The sequence below is a fragment of the Planococcus citri genome, chromosome 3, assembly GCF_950023065.1.
Source record: "Planococcus citri chromosome 3, ihPlaCitr1.1, whole genome shotgun sequence".
Lineage (NCBI taxonomy): Eukaryota > Metazoa > Arthropoda > Insecta > Hemiptera > Pseudococcidae > Planococcus > Planococcus citri.
Genome location: NC_088679.1, coordinates 64,872,841 through 64,890,804, shown reverse-complemented (window position 1 = coordinate 64,890,804; position 17,964 = coordinate 64,872,841). Strand labels below are relative to the sequence as shown.

The window sequence follows — 17,964 nt, the reverse complement described above, 5'->3', positions numbered from 1 at the left end:
TTAGCGGAAGCGCTTGCGTTCTAATCAGGTTCTCCGGCTAAACTGAGCTAAACATAGTCTTGGATAACGTTTCTTGCCTGTTTTGTGTGAATATCACTGGGTAAAATGGTTATTTACATTAATACAGGAGGCTCAGTCATGATTGCGCTCAATTTTTCAATTTTTTTATGATTTTTTCATTATTTCAATTTTGAAATCGATCTGGAGGCGAAACAAAGCGTTCTACGAGAAAAATACATCGAGCGAAGTTGTAGAGAATTAAATTTCCAAAAACCTTTAAGAGGTTTATTTTTCTCCAAAATGCATAGTTTTTCCGTTTTTCTCAAAAAACAGAAATTTTATGGTAATCATCATGAGGTTTTTGTTTTTTGAGAAAAACGGAAAAACTATGCATTTTTGAGAAAAATAAACCTCTTAAAGGTTTTTGGAAATTTAATTCTCTACAACTTTGCTTGATGTATTTTTCTCGTAGAACGCTTTGTTTCGCCTCCAGGTCGATTTAAAAGTTAAAATAATGAAAAAATCAAAAAAAAATCAAAAAAATCAAAAAAATGAGCACACTTCTGACTGGATTACCATGTATATGGAGCTATGCAAATCATAGGGACTTCTGGGTGGTTTTAAATGATTTTTGAATGTCCGAGTACCAAAAATCCGTCAAAAAGTGAAAAATAATTTTTTAGGCTCGAAGGTCGATTTTGTCCCGTCACGTCACATATGAAGATATGTTTTTCAATTTTCAACACATAACAGATTTCAACATCAAACTTCAATCACATACGTCTAATTTTCACTCGGTAACTTCTATCTTTCATTAGGTAGCCTATTACGTTTCTTGAGTTTATATTTCCTCATCCATAGATACATCGTGACAGCATTTTTCAAAACAGGATACGGTTAATTTATAAACATACCATGTTTTTGTTTCCCAAAAACAAGTCATCTATTTTCGCGGAAATTTTTAAAAACGTAATTTCGATCGGAATATAAATTGAAGACCGAACTAGGTTAATTCATTCGTTCAACAGCTTCTTTCGGTTTATCACATCTAACAGCAGTTTTACTCAAATTACAAAACATGAGTGTAAGATGAAGTTTTCTTGGTGGTTGATTTTTTTTTTGCGCTTGATTCATTATTCTAATATAATTGTGCTGTTGTTTGTCACAGGGCACCGTAACAAAAGAAGTCTGCTCCAAATGCAATTGTATCGTGAAAGAAAGGAAGATCGGTGGCGGCGGCGGCGGTGGCTGTAGCGAAAATAGTGGCAATTGTAAGGCCACTATTGTCGGCGTTATTACTCTACCGGATGAACTTTGCAATGGTGGTGGCGGTCGCCGAGATGTAAGTACAAGTACCTGATTCAATATTGTAGTACCTATGTACCTATCTAATATCTCATGAATAAATGTGGATTTTTTTGTAAAGGATACCGATTGCAAAGTAGTCTACCGAGACTTGGGAGAATGTCTGCAGAAATGCATCGTCAAAGTAAGCAAGGAAACCAGCGGCAGTGGTAGAGGAAAAGGCGGCTGTGACTGGTAATCGTCCACGACAGACGATAAAACTGCACCAGAGTGTAATGTTTTTGAATGGTATATCATCCTGGGTATACAAAATACAATAGTTCATTCAAGAATATAAAACTAGATTATTTCATTATTCTAGTAATACACATATCTGGCGGTTTAAACGCACCATTGTCTTTAATTAACGAATCTTCGAAATAAAAAATAATCTAATATGATTTGAGTTTCATTTATTCGCCGATCGGGTTGAGCATGTGTACTTTTTATCGAGTATTATAGGTAGCTGATTCAAGTTCAAAGGACCAAATGGATTGGAAGAAAGACACAGCTGAATAATAATAAATTATGAAATTACTATCAAATATCAAAGAAATTCTGATTTGTCAACTATCACCATTGTAACGTACTACCTCTCGAGGGGGTATACACTACACCAATGTACATAAATGAAATCGGCATATTCTATCAGAAATTAAATATTTTCTCTTGCTCACAATCTGCTTCAACCGAAATATAAACAAAAAAAAAATGAAATTTGCTCGAAATTCTTCCTGAGTAAAAAAAATAATACCTACATATCCAAAAAACGAAGCCTCATCTTCTCAGAAACAATGAATCGTACATACGAACTATTGATGGCAAATGCCATGCTTCACAATTTTAGGACCAGTAATCTTCCTCAAAACTTTCATTTCTTGGCATAAAAAACGAGGTTGAAAGACGTTTTTAACTTTATCACCACAAGCAATCGACGCAGTTGAACTAAAAATGTTTCAAAACAAAGCTTTTAGGAAATAGTAAATCAAACTTCACTGATGAAAATTCCGTGCTTTGCGGTTTCGTTTCTCGTCAATTCTTTCGCAGGAATGTAGGATATTCATCTGAAAATCGATTTTCTGTGATGAAAAATCAAAATCAGCTCGAAGTAAACTTTCTGTCAGCTTTGGCACAAAATATCTCAAACCAAAGAATCCCAGAAGAAATACAAATGAATCAGACAACACTTGTCAGCAGAATTCATGTTCTACAATTTTTTTTCTCTTAATTTTTTTTAGTAAAAAGTAAAATTATACATTTTTTCAAAACTAGATTGAAAAAAAAACACAATTTTTTCGCCTCACACACAATCGATTTAACTTCAACATTCAAACTTTTATTCTAAAGACGAGTATACGCCTTATGTCGAAAATAAAATTAACATGAACTTAATAGTGGTAAGAAATTCCACGTCTTACAATTCTGCTTTCCTTCACTTTTCTCGCAGGGATCTCAGTTTAAAAAAAAAAAGATTTTTGTGATTTAAAAAAAAAATCGAAAAAGTTGAAAAATATTGATAATTTTGCTAAAAATTCAATGGCTTAATACCAAAGTCTTCCAGATAAAATGAACCATGACGGGAAATTTCATGCTTTGCATGTATAAAAAAATTTTTTTTGAACCCCAAAATGTGTAGGAAAAATTTAATTTTTTGCCACTATTAGGTAATTCCCATTCAAGTTGAACGTTCTGCTCCGAATACCTTAAAAAGAAGCTATCAAGAGAAAATTGAACTCTACTGGCAGGAAATTTTACGCTCTACGATTTCACTTCTCTTCATTTTTCTCGTAAAAAAGTTGTTTTTTTCCAAACAAAAAAAAACATTTCAGAAATTGACGTACATAATTGAAAATGCTTCCACAAACTTCAACCTACTCTAACTCAAAATATTTGAATACTGAAGTCATTCAGAAAAAAATGATGAAGCAGACTCTACCTGTGAAAAAATTCCCCCTGCTAGCCTACATTTTTGTTTGTCTTGATTTTATTTTATTTTAATACATAATACATACGTTAAGTTTTTTACAAAGCCAGCCTTTTTGTGATGAAAAAATTGATCAAAGTACAAATTTTTCAATTTCACCTCATGAAACCAATTCAAGTTGAACTTACAAACGTTTGCTAAAGATATTTCAAAAACTAAGCCTCTCAAAAATTGATAAATCCTGATTACCTAGCGAGAAATAAATATGCTCACGTCAGTGATATTTTTTTTCTTAATTTTTGTTATAGGTATCACTTTTTATAATGAAAAAATTGTAAAAAATGATAAAATTTTCTCACGAACGATCGGTTTAAAAATTAACTTTTCAAATTTTGCTCAAAGCAAATACCAAAAAATGAAATCAGATTATGCATTCCGCAATACAATTTTGTTTCCTCAAACTCAATTTTGGAGATGAAAATTTTGAAACAAAACATTAGTCATTAAAAAACCAACTTTAGGGGAAAATTAACTAGGGGTCATTCCATGTCAACTCAACCAACGTTTTTGGGTCATGTCCTTCGATTCTGCTCAATTTTTTTTTACAATATCTACCCACCCAGTAAGTAAGAAAGCCGCAATTATTTTGGTCCCAGCTCCTTCAGGGGGCGGGTGGGGGGCTTCCATTATTTTCACATTGTCTCGAGGTACTCAACTTCAGCAGCCTATTCCCCCAAAACTATGATACTTTGATCAAAACTGATTTCACAGTTCGAAAGGGCATTAAATTTTGAACTTTTTAAGTATTTTGAAATTTTCAAAAGTTGAAAGTTGAACTTTCAATTTGAAAGTTTAAATTTCAAAATGGCGCTGTAAGTGGGAGCTACCATTTAAAATTCTGAAAAAATTTCCATAGATGTACATTTTGATACTTTTTCGAAATATTTGGATTTCGAGATGGCACTCGTTGACGGAGGGGGAGCACCCCACCCCCAATTTTGGGTGAAACTTTCAAAAGAAAATCTGGGGCATGTGATATATCGAATTGTATGTTTTCGGCAATGCTGAACACGAATATCACGTCAGATTTTTGATAGGACCCCATCCACGGCCCCCAGGACCTCCTCAAAGGGGGTAAAAGTTCAAAAAAGCGTTTTGTTCGTGTGACACATGGAATAGTATGTTTTTGGTGACGCTGAACACGAATATGACGTCAGATTTGTGATTGGACCCATCCACGGCCCCAAGCACCTCTCCAAAGGGGGTGACCCCCACAAAAATGGTTACATTCGTGTGACACATGCAATAGTATGTTTTCGATATCGCTGAACAAGAATATTTCCTTAGTTTTTCGAATCGACTTCACCCATGGCCTCCAGAACCTCCCCCAATAGGTAAAAGTCCAAAAAAATTGTTGGGGTCGTGGATGGGGTCCAATCACAAATCTGACGTCATATTCGTGTTCAGCGTCATCAAAAACATACTAATCCGTGTGTGACACGAACAAAACGCTTTTTTGAACTTTTACCCCCTTTGAAGAGGTGCTGGGGGCCGTGGATGGGGTCCTAACAAAAATCTGACGTCATATTCGTGTCCAGCGTCGCCGAAAACATACAATTCGATATATCACATGCCCCAGATTTTCTTTTGAAAGTTTCACCCAAAATTGGGGGTGGGGGTGCTCCCCCTCCGTCAAAGAGTGTCATCTCGAAACCTAAATATTTCGAAAAACTATCAAAATGTACATCTATGGAAATTTTTTCAGAATTTTAAATGGTAGCTCCCACTTACAGCGCCATTTTGAAATTTAAACTTTCAAATTGAAATTTAAACTTTCAAATTGAAAGTTCAACTTTCAACTTTTGAAAATTTCAAAATACTTAAGAAGTTCAAAATTCAATGCCCTTTCGAACTGTGAAATCAGTTTTGATCAAAGTATCATAGTTTTGGGGGAATAGGCTGCTGAAGTTGAGTACCTCGAGACAATGTGAAAATAATGGAAGCCCCCCACCCGCCCCCTGAAGGAGCTGGGACCAAAATAATTGCGGCTTTCTTACTTACTAGGTGGGTAGATATTGTAAAAAAAATTTGAGCGAAATCGAAAGACATGACTTTTAAAATCGCCTTTTTTTGGTTAAGTTGACATGGAATGACCCAATGATCATACAAAAAACAATTTTAATGGACAAAATTTTACAGTATAAAATTCTCCATCTGTAGGTCTAGGTAGTGTGATTTGTTTTACTCAGAAAACTCAAATTTTTTTGAATAAAAATTAACTGAAAATCATCAACTTGGTGATATTTTGAGTAAAAAATTAGTAGCATTTTTATTTAGCAAATTGAATCGAATTCACAATCACATAGTTCCCATAATTTCAGAAATTCGTAAAAATGGAATGGAATGAATATCGATTCTATTCTTATTACTAGCTCAATATGGAAATTTTTCTGAACCTCACTGTCGAAAAAACTGAAATCAAAAGACAAAACCTTTTTAAAATTTTTTTCTCTTAGTCTTTCAACACTCAGCAAAATACCTTAGAGATTCTCATCTGCGAATTCCATTCGTTTCAAAATTTCAGAGCTAGTATTAAAACAAGGACACCAGTTTTTCGACTGAAATTTTCCAACTGCTAGGGGTATATTTTTGAACCGAACAGAATAGAAGAAACAATAAACCAAAAATATGCTATCAATAAAATTTTAAGTGCACTTGATACAATAATTAATACGCGAGTTCCTTTGATTTTTCATTTCGATAGAAAAAATGAAAACAGTTTCGTAACCTATTTTAAAACGACTTTCCTCCCCCTTTTTTTGCCAATAAATCTCTTCCAGGTTTCATTGACTGAAGTCTAAAATCCGACGGTCTCAGGTTGTACTTAATACGAAATGGGAAAACTCACCACATAGCTTAGGCCATTTTTTGACCTTCCAAATCGATTAGTGTTGCAATTTCAAGGCATTCTGAAGTCTCTAGCAAATTTTTGGATGTTTTAGTAATTTTTTGAACTCGAAAATGGACAAATGAAATTCAACATCGTCAATTTGTAACCTTTTGCGAAATTTTTCACATTCTTTTTTCGCTCTTTCAAATCCTTAGTTTTCTCCACGGTTTAATAATACCTACCTACAAAGTATAAAATCTAAAAATCTACAGGAGGCTCCAAAACAACTTGAAATTGTAGTTGATTTGGTAGATTAAAACTACAAGTAGACCAACCGAATTTTAGCTCCATTATATGTTATTTAAATAATGTTCGTGAACAAGTAATTTTTCATTTTTTTTTCAATAATTGCTGCAGAAAAATACCTTATGGTTTTGAACCAGCACACTTCTGACTTTATTAGGTATGGAATTTCTCAAAAATACCAAAACCAATGGCTGAAAACAAACATTTTAAAGTCGAAAGTGCTATATAAAACAAATTTCAGTTTTTCATTCTAATTCGACTAAATTAGACCTTTCTTTGTGGAAAGTGAACCGAATTTGAATTTTATAAAATTTGAAAATTGGAATTCATCCCTCGAAAAATCTGTTGATGTATTTTCGGATAATTTTTGAATAGAGTTAGATATTAACTTTATAAGATGAGCATCACGTTTGTAACTGACTATTCTGAGAGCTTACGCCAAATAGCACGAACATGATCTATTTTGTATAAGGCTGGTAAAAAAATTCATCATTTCATCCCAATGAATTGTTTACTTTTTTTTAATACAAAACAATACGTCTTACTAGAAAATTTCGTGCAAATTGAATAATCTATCTATACCTTATGCAATCTGAACGGAAGTTGATATTATGTTATTGTAACGAAATGGATTTTGTTTAATAAATAAATGCAAGAACTACGTGTAAACGGAAGTATAACAAATGTCACATTGATTTATTACGTAATAATTGATGCATATAAAAGGAAATTTTTCAGAGTAGAGTTCACAGTAATCTTCAACAGTGAAGTTTTCAAGACAAGACGGACAAGTTGACTGAAATTTCCGGTATCAAAATGGCAATGGTAATTATTCAATATTTTTTTTAAAATGATTATAGTTTTTCATTACTAGCTAAGTTGATTTATTGATAAATGTAGAAAGATCTTTATTTTATATGTACCTATACCCACAATTTACATAATAAGGATAATATCCATAAAGTACCTACATTAATAGATTTTCTATTGTTAATCAACAGAAACAATGTAAAAAATTCAAATGTTTCGTGAAAGAGAAAATAGTTCCTTGCAATAAACCAACCCCACCACCACCGAACCCGGACAATAAGGTAAGAGACTGAGATATCATTTTAAAAAACGAAAAAAAGAAAGAGCATAAGAATTTGGAAGAATGAAAAGATCATAATTCATGGTTTTTTAAATAATATTAATTGATTTTCTTTACAGGATTGCGACCAAGTATACAAAGATCTGGGATTATGTTTGAAAGAATGTATACTCAAAGCAGAAGAGAGTGGCTCTGGAGGTACAGACGCCAATTGCGATTGGTGAAGTAATTTATCTGGCTAAAGGAATAATCTATTAATTCAAGTGTATTTCATTTCTATGTATTTCACTTTAAAAAATTAAATAATGTTAGTGTTACTGATTGAAAATACACTTTTGCAACACCAACCTGTGATTTCTTCCTTACATATTTCAACACCAATTTTCACCTATGTATTTGGTCAATTCCGGTAGTCAAAAATATGTACAAGGGTGAATAAATTGTACAAGAATTCAGATAAATCATCGTACAGAAAAATATAACTGAAAAATTCAACTCCAGATGAATTCTTTATACTTCAAGTTTCCAACATACGATTAACACATTAAAAACAAAATAAAACATCGATATTTTGAATAAAATAATTTATTTACTCCAAAATAAATCAATAAAGTGGCTCGAAATAAATAGTGAAAATTACACAAATTATTAATCAGAGAAAATGCTAAAAACTAGCAACAATCTCTTTTCTTTTTAGCTTCTCTGCACTTCTCCATCAAACATTCCTGAATACAGCATCCCAATTGCTTATAAACAGCGGAGCAGTCTTTCTGCGAGGATAAAAATATAAAAATTAAAATCACTCTTAAATGTAAGTATTGCATTGCTGAAGAAAAAAAATAGATGAAAATATCTCATATCATCGATTCTTACTTTACAGCAAGGGTCTTCGGGACAGCAATCGTCTTTTTTACAAATAGTTTTCTCTTTTACGATACATTTGCAAGTGGAGCATTGTTCTTTGCAGGTGGTTTGAGAGCACTAGAAATTAAACAACGTTACGATCATGTATATCACCCGGTGTTAGTACGGTTTGTATTTTGAGTGACACCAAAATATATTTTCAAGCTTTATGTTGGTAAAAATAATATAAATTTACACTTACCGACATGATTCAGCAGTTGAAGTCGCTGTGTAACTTGATCGAATAAACGAAAAAATTAGAAAAGTTGAAGTTGATTGGAATTGAAACCACAGAAACTGATGCTATTTGAGAATTTTGCTCGAGTATTTATACCATCGTCGTGAAAAAAGAATCCTCCAAATGGGGGAGTGATGTTTATAAATAAGTATATATTTTGAAATATTAGCTCGGCTGCTCAAATGAAATCGATATAGAATTATTTTAATCAAACACTTTTGTTATTGAATGAAAGTGAAATTATTTGTAAATTGGAAATGAAAAACCAACTGTCCTTGGTAGGTCTATGTCAAGCTATGTAGAAAGTGAAGGTTCTGTAAACTTTTCGAACGAACATAGAATTATGAATATTTTTTCAAAATTATAATGATGATTTTTTTTAAAGTGCTGTCCTGGAAAAAACTTCATTTAAAGTGAATCGATATGCTTACATGGGTTCTCGTCTTTCAAATTTTTGATACATGTGAACTGATCGTTTGATAATGATTTTTAAAAATTTAATTCCAAAATCGAGCTTCCACAAGTCTTATTAAGAGTTACTCAAGTTACTCTAAAACTGAGTAGTAATTCAAAATTTCATGAAAAAAAAAGGAACAAAGTTTCACTTTTTTCAGCTACCTGCGTAACAAGGAAATGATCAAATTCAGAAAACGTTTCGACCACAAAATGAAAACCCATTTCTCAGAGGGACTATATCTCGACTTCCATGTTGCATTTTTCGAAATTTTGGGCTAGGGTTGGGCCCCAGCTGATTTTCTCTACAGGAATTAGTTTCGATTTTGAGGACAAACTGGTATCAGAACGAGAATAAAAACTTCTGAAAACTTATATCAAGAACCAGAATCAGTGCCTTAAAATTCTATAATTCGATACCCATGGTGCAGTTTTCAAAATTTTGGACCACCCCCCTCCCCTCAAGACCTCCTCTAGTGAGCTAAATTTTAATCTTGAGGTCGAACGATTATCAGAATCAGAACAGTATCCTCAAAAATCCACAATTCTTAACCAATATTGCATTTTTTTAAAGTTTTGAATTCAAACCACCTGCGGGGGGGGGGGGGGGCTTGATGGCTTGATTTATATTTCGAGATCAAAAGATTCCTGAATTGTAATCAGTGCCTTCAAAAGCTGTAATTCAGTGGGCCTCAAGACCTTCTCTGAGAGTAAAATTTTGATTTTGAATCCAAACGATTTTTAGAATCGGAATTAGAGCCCTTGAAAATTTACACTTCAGTTTCCATATTGTATTTCTATTTTTCAAAATTTTGGGCCCCAAGCCACTCTCTGGGGGCTTGATGGATTCCAGAATTTGTAAAATCAGCTCCTTCAAAAGTCAATAATTCGGTAGCCATATCGTATTTTTCAAAATGTTTGCCCACAAGACCTCCATCTAAGACTTTAACTTTTGAATTTAAGGTCAAAAAATAAATCAGCAGCCTCAAAAACCTACAATTCGATACTCGCACTAAATTTTCGAAATTTTGGGCTCAAACTGTATTCGGAGGGGTAATCTTGATTTCGGAGGCAATCTAATTTCAAAATCGGAATCAGCGTCTTCAGAAATCTGGGATTCGATACGCATGATTTAATTTTTGAGATTTTGGGCTCTAAAGACCTTCTTTAAAGTGCACAATTTTGATTTTTAGGGGTCGAGCCATTTTCAGAATCGAAATCAGCGTTTTTCTCGACTAATAATTCGATACACAAATAAGCTTTCAATGTAATCTATGCTTTGTTGGGATTTTTAAATGTGGTGATTTAAAATTTAATTATTATTTTCTGATCCTACCCCACCACTTCCTCTTCAAAAAACTCATCTTGGAAAGATAAGTCGAATTTATGTTGAATCGATAGTTAAATCAGGCATTTAGAAAGTGCATTTTATTTCTTATAATCAGGTACGTTTCTTGAAAATTCTCCACAAACCGTTGCCAATGATTTTTTTGGTTATCATTTTGGGGGAATGTATTAGGTACGAAAAGAAAAGAGATGGGATCAAAAAATGAATTCGACTCACATTTTTCGAAATTTCAGGGTTTTTTTTTTTGGGGGGGGGGGGGGGGGGAATTAGGGAAATAAAATTCAAAACCAGCAGATCTGTAAACTCCAAAAATTCAGAAGTCGTCGAATTATTCATTTATTTTTTTGAAATTCGGCAGCTTAACATGGAGCTTTTTTTCATAGAAATTTTATTGGTAATAAATATGGGGGTACAAGTATTCATGTACTCACCCCCACCACCTCAATGTTCCATGAGGCTTTTATGAGGAAATATGGAGCTTGGAAAGTTTCTAGATATTTGAAATTGGATTGAAATTTTTAAATAAACACTATTTACAACATAATTATCAACAATCGAGGTGCGACATGATTTTTTAATTTTTTTTTCAGTGACCAAAATTAATAGGGAGGAAATGTGGGTTCATTTTCAGACAATTAAGAAAAGTGGTGTGGATTGAATTCAAAAAATAAAGTTTTCGAGGACAATGATTCTGATTCTGAGACCAGTTTCATCCCATAGTCAGAAATAAGCTCACCCTCTCCCTCCTCCCATCCCCTCCCAAAAAACCTAAAAGAAGGCTCGAGCCCAAAATTTTGAAAAATATAACACTAGTATCAAATTACGGGGTTTTGAATGTGCTAGAATAATCATTCTGACTCGTGAAATCAATTTTTCCCTACACTGAATGAAAAGTGATTCAAAATATCTACACTAAAAAGAACTTGTTTTTTCACAGTTGGAAAAAAATGAAAAATAAAATAAAATTCATGACTATAAAAATCGTTTAGCAGAATTACATACCTACTTTTACATGCTTTTTTTGATTTTTTTGCTTAAATTCATAATTATTCCACTGTTCGAGATTCTCTCTAAGTTCAGAAGGTAAATGCAATGTTTTGAATAAAAGTCTGAAATTTCGAATAAAACGTAACCACTAAAAAACCTAAAATTGAGATGTTCAAAATTTATATACCTACAAATACTTACTACCAAAAGAAAGTTGCTCTGAGATAGGACACCCTGTATAAATCGTGAAAGACTAATTGCAAAAATCCTACCTACCCGATTTACAAACACTACTTGAGAATATTTTCAAACAACGTAGATACTCATCACAATCAAAAGGAAAACATTATGTACCTTACGATATGTTTGCGAAACTCCTCATCATCATTTCCGCCACATCTAAGAAGTTTTTGAGTATAAATTGCACCGCGAAGTGCTATCTAGTCACAGTTCAAGTTTTCGAACAAAATTAACTAGTTATCAACCTAACTATCTGTGTTAATTATTCGTCAAGAGTTTGAAATCACTCACAACCAATAAAAATGTCTGGTGTAAGTGTTCTCGAATCTTGTATGTAAATTAGCAATATTTTTAAAATCAAAGTGCTTAATATGTCTTTTTTTTTCGTGTCTATGTTGCAGACCGTGTGCAAAGAACAATGCTCCAAATGCAACTGCATCGTCAAAGAAAGAATAATCGATGATGGAGGAAATAGTAACAACGTAAGTAACTACTGGTATTGTTTTAAAGATCGCTCATTTATAAATAGGTAAAGGTACATAAGTACCTAGTACATTCTACAGCTCAATTTATTCGTTTCTTTTTCAATTTTCAGAACTGCAAAGTCGTATATCGTGACTTGGGCGAATGCTTGCAGAAATGTATCGTCAAAGTGAACAGAGAAACAAAAAAGAAGGATAAAGGCGGCTGCGATTGGTAATTGTTCAATGTTCATGCGACGATGAAACTGTACCAGAGTATTACTTATTTCGAAATACTTGCTTATATTTTTCGTTATGCCTGTAAAACTTACACGTGTGTATTATTTCAAATTAATCCTGGTACAATAAACAATTAAAATGTTACGTTACTTTCGAATTTATTTTTTATGTATTTGATATCGCATTTCTGCTAATCTCAAAGGTAGATACAGAAGATGGTAAAAAAATTATAAAATCATGAGATACCCTGGGGGTAGCTTTAGTGATTTAGATGAAAATTGAATGATTGAAATTTACACCTCGAGGTCGTAGAATTCTTCGAATTTTCAGAATAGACCACTAAAATGAGTTACAAAAATCAAAATGATTGAAAAATTCAACCTTTTAATTAAAATACGTATGAATCTAAACTGTAACCTGGTTTCTGATTAGCTTCTCTTTCATTACAAGTTCCCAAAGGCCAAAATTTGAAAAAATCAAACCTTACTGGAATTTTCCTAAATTGAAGATCCACTAAATTATGTTCTTTAACTAAATCCAAATCAATTTTTTTTTTAAATCAAATTAACCTCTTTAAAAACAAATTGAAATGGTCAAAAAAAACTTTTAACGCTACAATAAAAGTTTCAAAATTTTGTTCTTTCTGGAATTTTCCTAAATTGAAGATCCACTGAATTATGTTCTTTAACTAAATTCAAATCAATTTTTTTTTAAAAATCAAATTAACCTCTTTAAAAACAAATTGAAATGGTCAAAAAAACTTTTAACGCTATAATAAAAGTTTCAAAATTTTGTTTTCCAAGAATTGAATTGAAAAAAAAAATCTTATGCAAGTGAACTTGGTATACCTAGATTTTATTTTTTTCTTCGTCTCTTTTACATAAATTCAGTTTTATTTTTAACCCTTTTTCGGACTCATTTCAATTTTTCCATATACCTACCTACTTTTTGAATAAAATCATCCGCTCCTCAAAATATCAATAAGTACGTCTCCTGGCTGTTAAAAAATTGAAAAAATTCACTAAGAATTTTTGAAAAACTTCAAAACTAATTCACTCATCGGTACCTAAAATTTTGAGCTATGTTGACAGTAAACTTTCAGATGTTCAGTTTGATTGAAGAATGGAAAATCAGATAAAAAAATCAGTCAATTGCTAGAATGATGTATTTCCCAAAATTACGAGTACATACCTATGCAAGTATTGGATAAAATACCCTACTTATCGTTTTTATTCGACTTTACAGAAAATAAATTTGAACATAATTTATTCTCTCATTAAGAATTCAATTCATTTCATTGAAGATCGACTCGCGAGTTGATATGTTTAACTTTTTCCAACGAATATAATGCATTTTAAAACCCTCGTAAGCAGAATTTTAACCCTCAAATCATTTTTTGATTTTTCAGAATTTTTGAAAATTCAAAACACTTTATTTTTTGATGAAAAACTTGGTTTCAATCTCACGTAAACCTCCCAATTTTAAATGTTACCAATAATTTTGAAAAATTTGAAGCCTTTAGTGAGATTTTGATCTTTCTCCATAATTTTCAAATTGTTCTCAAAGACGCAGAATGCAGAAATTGAGCCCTGAAAATTTGATTTATAAAGATTGGCCATTCTAGTGGATTCCAGTCAAACAAATCAACTTGATGAAATTGATTGGTCATTTCTTCATCGGATAAAAAAAATTGTTTCCATCACAAAATCGAGCCTTCATAACTAAATATCATCATTTTCAGCCAATTTAAAGCTTTCAGCAAGATTTTGGTTAGGTCTATTGAGTATTTTTACAGTTTTCTTCAAAGACAAAGAAATTTAATTTGGCTTCCATCTTTTTTTTTAAGATGCTCAATTCAAACATCCATTTTTCTAGAGAATTCCAGGTAGGTAGATATTTCAAAAGTGATTTTTGGTAGTTGGTCAAAAACTTAAACAATGATTACCTATAGCGTAAAAAACTGATTTTTCGGTCCGTTTTCAATATTTTCATATTTTGCAGCATTTAAAACATGCCACAAGATCGTATCTATCGGTGGGGTTCTGCTCAAATTGGCTAAAGTGATGGATTTTTACAACGTAACTCGAAAGACGTGAAAATGAAGAAAAATTTAGAAATGTACATTTTATTCTTACTGCAGGCTTCAGATTGGTTGAATGAAAACGGCCAAATTTAGTTTCACAGAATTAATAGGTACTAAATTGGGAGCGCATTATTTTCAGTATTTTTAGTGATGTTTCGCTATAAAATGGGCAACCGCTGGGAAAATTAGTTATTTTTCAGGTCTGTACAAATTTTTTGAACGCAGGTATCTAAAATTTTTGACACTATCACTTGGAAAATGCTCCGGAGTTCAATAACCTCGCCTCATTCATGGCAGAAAAAATAGTACTCCGCTTAATCCTAATCAATCAAGCTCCATCCTGTATCAAAATACTCGAAACTTGTTGAAATATCGTGGAAATTGAAGAATTTAAGATTTTAAAATTGAATTCAAAAATTGAGGAGAACAGAACAGAAAACGATTTGTTTAAGTCTGAATTATTTTCTTACACAAAATTCAGAATTTTATTACTCAGGCTAAGAAGCAAATAGGTACACAATTTAATCTAAAAACTAATGAACGCACGAAGATGAAAATCACTGTGTGAATAAAACAAAGAATTCAATTCAAAAAGTAGATATATTTTAATTTTCGATCATAAATTATGATAAAATTAGGTCTACACATAATATGCATTATAAATGTTTGTGGTATGACGAATTTTACATTTTAACAATCGCAGCATTCTTTTTCTTTTTTTACTGCACTGACGATAGCTTTTTTTAAACACTCTCCCAAATCTCTGTACACTTCGACACAGGCATCCGATTCGCAAGGGTTTCCACAGGAACTTTTCTTCGGGCACTAAATAATTAAAATCAAACAAGAAGGTAAAAGTATATACTTTATAAAATCTCTTAATTCATAATCGCAACTCAGATAAATAAGTGATTCTCAAAAAAAAAAAAAAAAAAGGAGATAGGTACATTAATATTTTTCAAAACGTAAAATTCAAAAAAAAATATGTAATATTTTATTCTAATACTCAGTAACAAATTTTGAAAAAAATTTTTGAAATATTTTATTGGAAAATGTTTGAGAAAATTGGGAAATTATTCAATAACTATGATCAATTTTAAATCGTCTACTCACAATAGTTCTTTCTCTAACGATGCATTTGCACTTGGTATTTTGTTCTTTGCAAATAGTACCCTGAAAATACAAATTATTATTACTTTTTCATCTCAAAAATAATTTTAAAACCAACACATAAAAAAATGTCAACTTACTCCTGGCATGTTGTATAGTGAGAGAGTTAAAGTTGGAAACAGGCAACCAAAACTTTTCACTCTTGAATTAGAGGAATTCGTACAAATATCAATAACCAATTTTATCATTTAATTTCACTACATCGAGTATTTATACCAAAAAATATTACACCATTTTCTATGTAATTTAAACCAATATCTGACGATTAAATAAACAATAATTATTTTAAAAATCGTACTTTCGGGTATTGCTTCATCAAAAGCTATTTGCAGAACAATTTCATAACAAGAGATCGTCAAATTGACCTTTGAAGACATTCACATTCTCGATGGCAAATTTATTTCATCAGCAATGTTTTGAAAACATTTTCAAAATCCACCGACAACTCACTTTCATTTTCAAACAACCTGGCTAATTTATAAATAACTTTTACTGTGTTTAAAAATACTCATAGTTACGCAGAGAAATTTTACAACAAAACGAGAAGGTATAAAAAGTTAAACCAATGCCAAAAAAAGTCAGTTCAGAGTTCTTTGCATTTAGTTACAGTTCTGTTTCATCGTTCGAAGATTAAAATTCAACTGTTATGTCGGTAATGAAAACGTTTTCACTATTATTTTTTAATTTTAGATCAGTTTGAAGTAAAAGTACATCTACTCGTAGGTAGGTATCATCTAATTCAAACCTATTATTTTTACACAGGGAAAAACAACTTGTAAAGAAGTCTGCTCGTCGTGCAAATGTACAGTGGTGGAAAAAACCATAGGCAAAGAGAAAAAGGATTGCGTTGCAACCATAGTTGGAGTGTTATCTTTGCCTGAAAGTTTCTGCAAACCAAAAGATTGTTGTGAGGATCCATGTCAGGATAAATGCGAAGACCCATGCGCCGATCCATGCGAAGATCCTTGCGAAGATCCTTGCGATCCATGCGCAGATAAAAGTCTTTGTTGCGAAGAAAAGGTATGTATCCAGTTTGAATACTTTTGCAAGTCGTAATTTGTAGAAAATTTGCTCACTGAGTAATGTTGATTTTCAGGATGAATGTGTTGACGTCTATCGTGACTTGGGAGAATGCATCAAGAAAGCTATAGTCAAGACTAGTAAAACGTGCTAGATCAGTGGAGTTTTTAAAAATACTATATTTATTTATTCGCTTGAAAAAAAATTATTTTATTTCATCTGTCGATTATACGGTTTAAAATTAAACTTACTGCATCCATGATTACGATATAATGATAACATTGTGATTTTTTTTTCATAAATATTTCCGTGAATAAATCATTTATCGTATGATCCATGTTGAATATTTATTTTATGAAATAGGTAATGAATTGAACAATTAGTCTGAGAATTTTACCAACACATGTTTGATTAATTTCATCGTCCGTAATTTGGATCACTAGCCCAGAACCATAGCAAATCAGTGATTTATGGAGAAAATGTACACGAAAAATTACGACACAAAAGCCTACTTCAAGATTATCAAATTTTCAAATGAACAATGTAGGTACGATAAAACTTTTTCTGAATTCAAAAGATTTTTATTTAATTTTACAGTTGTTTTTCAACTAACTAAGCAGTCTTTGAAGGGGAAATTAAAAAAAAAAATTCTTTAATTCAAGATTTTCAATTTTAGTTATATTTTGAACAAAAAATTCTGTTTTCAAAAAATTAAAAATTCATATTTTCTGGCTAATTTTTTGTAAAAAAAAAAAAAAAATAGACAATTACATAACTTTGAATCAATTTTCAGAATTCTTATTCACTCCAAATCATGAGGTTTTAAAATAAATTTTCATAGTTTATTTGCACTTTTCAACTATTGAAAATTCGATTACGAAAAAAATAATGCAGTTCGGTGCTCAAAGTGTCAAAATACTCCCATTAGTATACTTTTCGAGATAATTTTGGTCGTCAATGATGATCATGAAACATAAAAAGGTACATAGATATTCATTCGTAAGTCTATAAAACATAAACCCGAATTTTTCGTTTTTTGAAATAAGATGAATACAAGTTTAAGTATTTCTATAAAAAATTCGAACACCATTCAAGGCTTTCGACTGCAATTGGGGACATACTTTTGAAAAATAGAACCTACAGTTTTTTAAATATTGTTTTAAAATTTCACACGCATTTTTAAATTGTTACAGAAAGAACAAAGAAATTAAGCTTTTAAAAAAAAGAGAAGCCAATTCCGATTCCTAAAATTAGAACGTTTAAAAAA

At 31.6% G+C, this 17,964-nt stretch overlaps 2 protein-coding genes and 4 long non-coding RNA genes across 6 annotated transcripts in view; 3 read left to right on the top strand and 3 right to left on the bottom strand.

The window, feature by feature from the left end:
- Window positions 1-17,964, bottom strand: part of LOC135842085 (uncharacterized) — a 96,725-nt gene that overhangs the window by 50,742 nt on the left and 28,019 nt on the right. The gene's annotated exons all lie outside the window — the stretch shown is intronic.
- On the top strand, window positions 7,185-7,901 carry LOC135840912 (uncharacterized). Its single transcript, XR_010557805.1, has 3 exons — window positions 7,185-7,289; window positions 7,466-7,555; window positions 7,674-7,901. It is a non-coding gene; the product is annotated as an uncharacterized LOC135840912 (long non-coding RNA).
- Window positions 8,124-8,773, bottom strand: LOC135840911 (uncharacterized). The gene is made up of 3 exons (XR_010557804.1): window positions 8,660-8,773; window positions 8,428-8,535; window positions 8,124-8,324 (listed from the first exon to the last, which is right to left on the bottom strand). It is a non-coding gene; the product is annotated as an uncharacterized LOC135840911 (long non-coding RNA).
- LOC135840910 (uncharacterized) lies at window positions 11,928-12,568 on the top strand. Its single transcript, XR_010557803.1, has 3 exons — window positions 11,928-12,034; window positions 12,125-12,205; window positions 12,319-12,568. It is a non-coding gene; the product is annotated as an uncharacterized LOC135840910 (long non-coding RNA).
- Window positions 15,089-15,872, bottom strand: LOC135842062 (uncharacterized). The gene is made up of 3 exons (XR_010558061.1): window positions 15,758-15,872; window positions 15,621-15,680; window positions 15,089-15,332 (listed from the first exon to the last, which is right to left on the bottom strand). It is a non-coding gene; the product is annotated as an uncharacterized LOC135842062 (long non-coding RNA).
- Window positions 16,236-17,030, top strand: LOC135842061 (sperm-specific protein Don juan-like). The gene is made up of 3 exons (XM_065359393.1): window positions 16,236-16,329; window positions 16,440-16,697; window positions 16,774-17,030. The coding sequence occupies exons 1-3, from the start codon at window positions 16,324-16,326 to the stop codon at window positions 16,849-16,851; spliced, it is 342 nt and encodes a 113-aa protein (XP_065215465.1). The 5' UTR covers window positions 16,236-16,323; the 3' UTR covers window positions 16,852-17,030.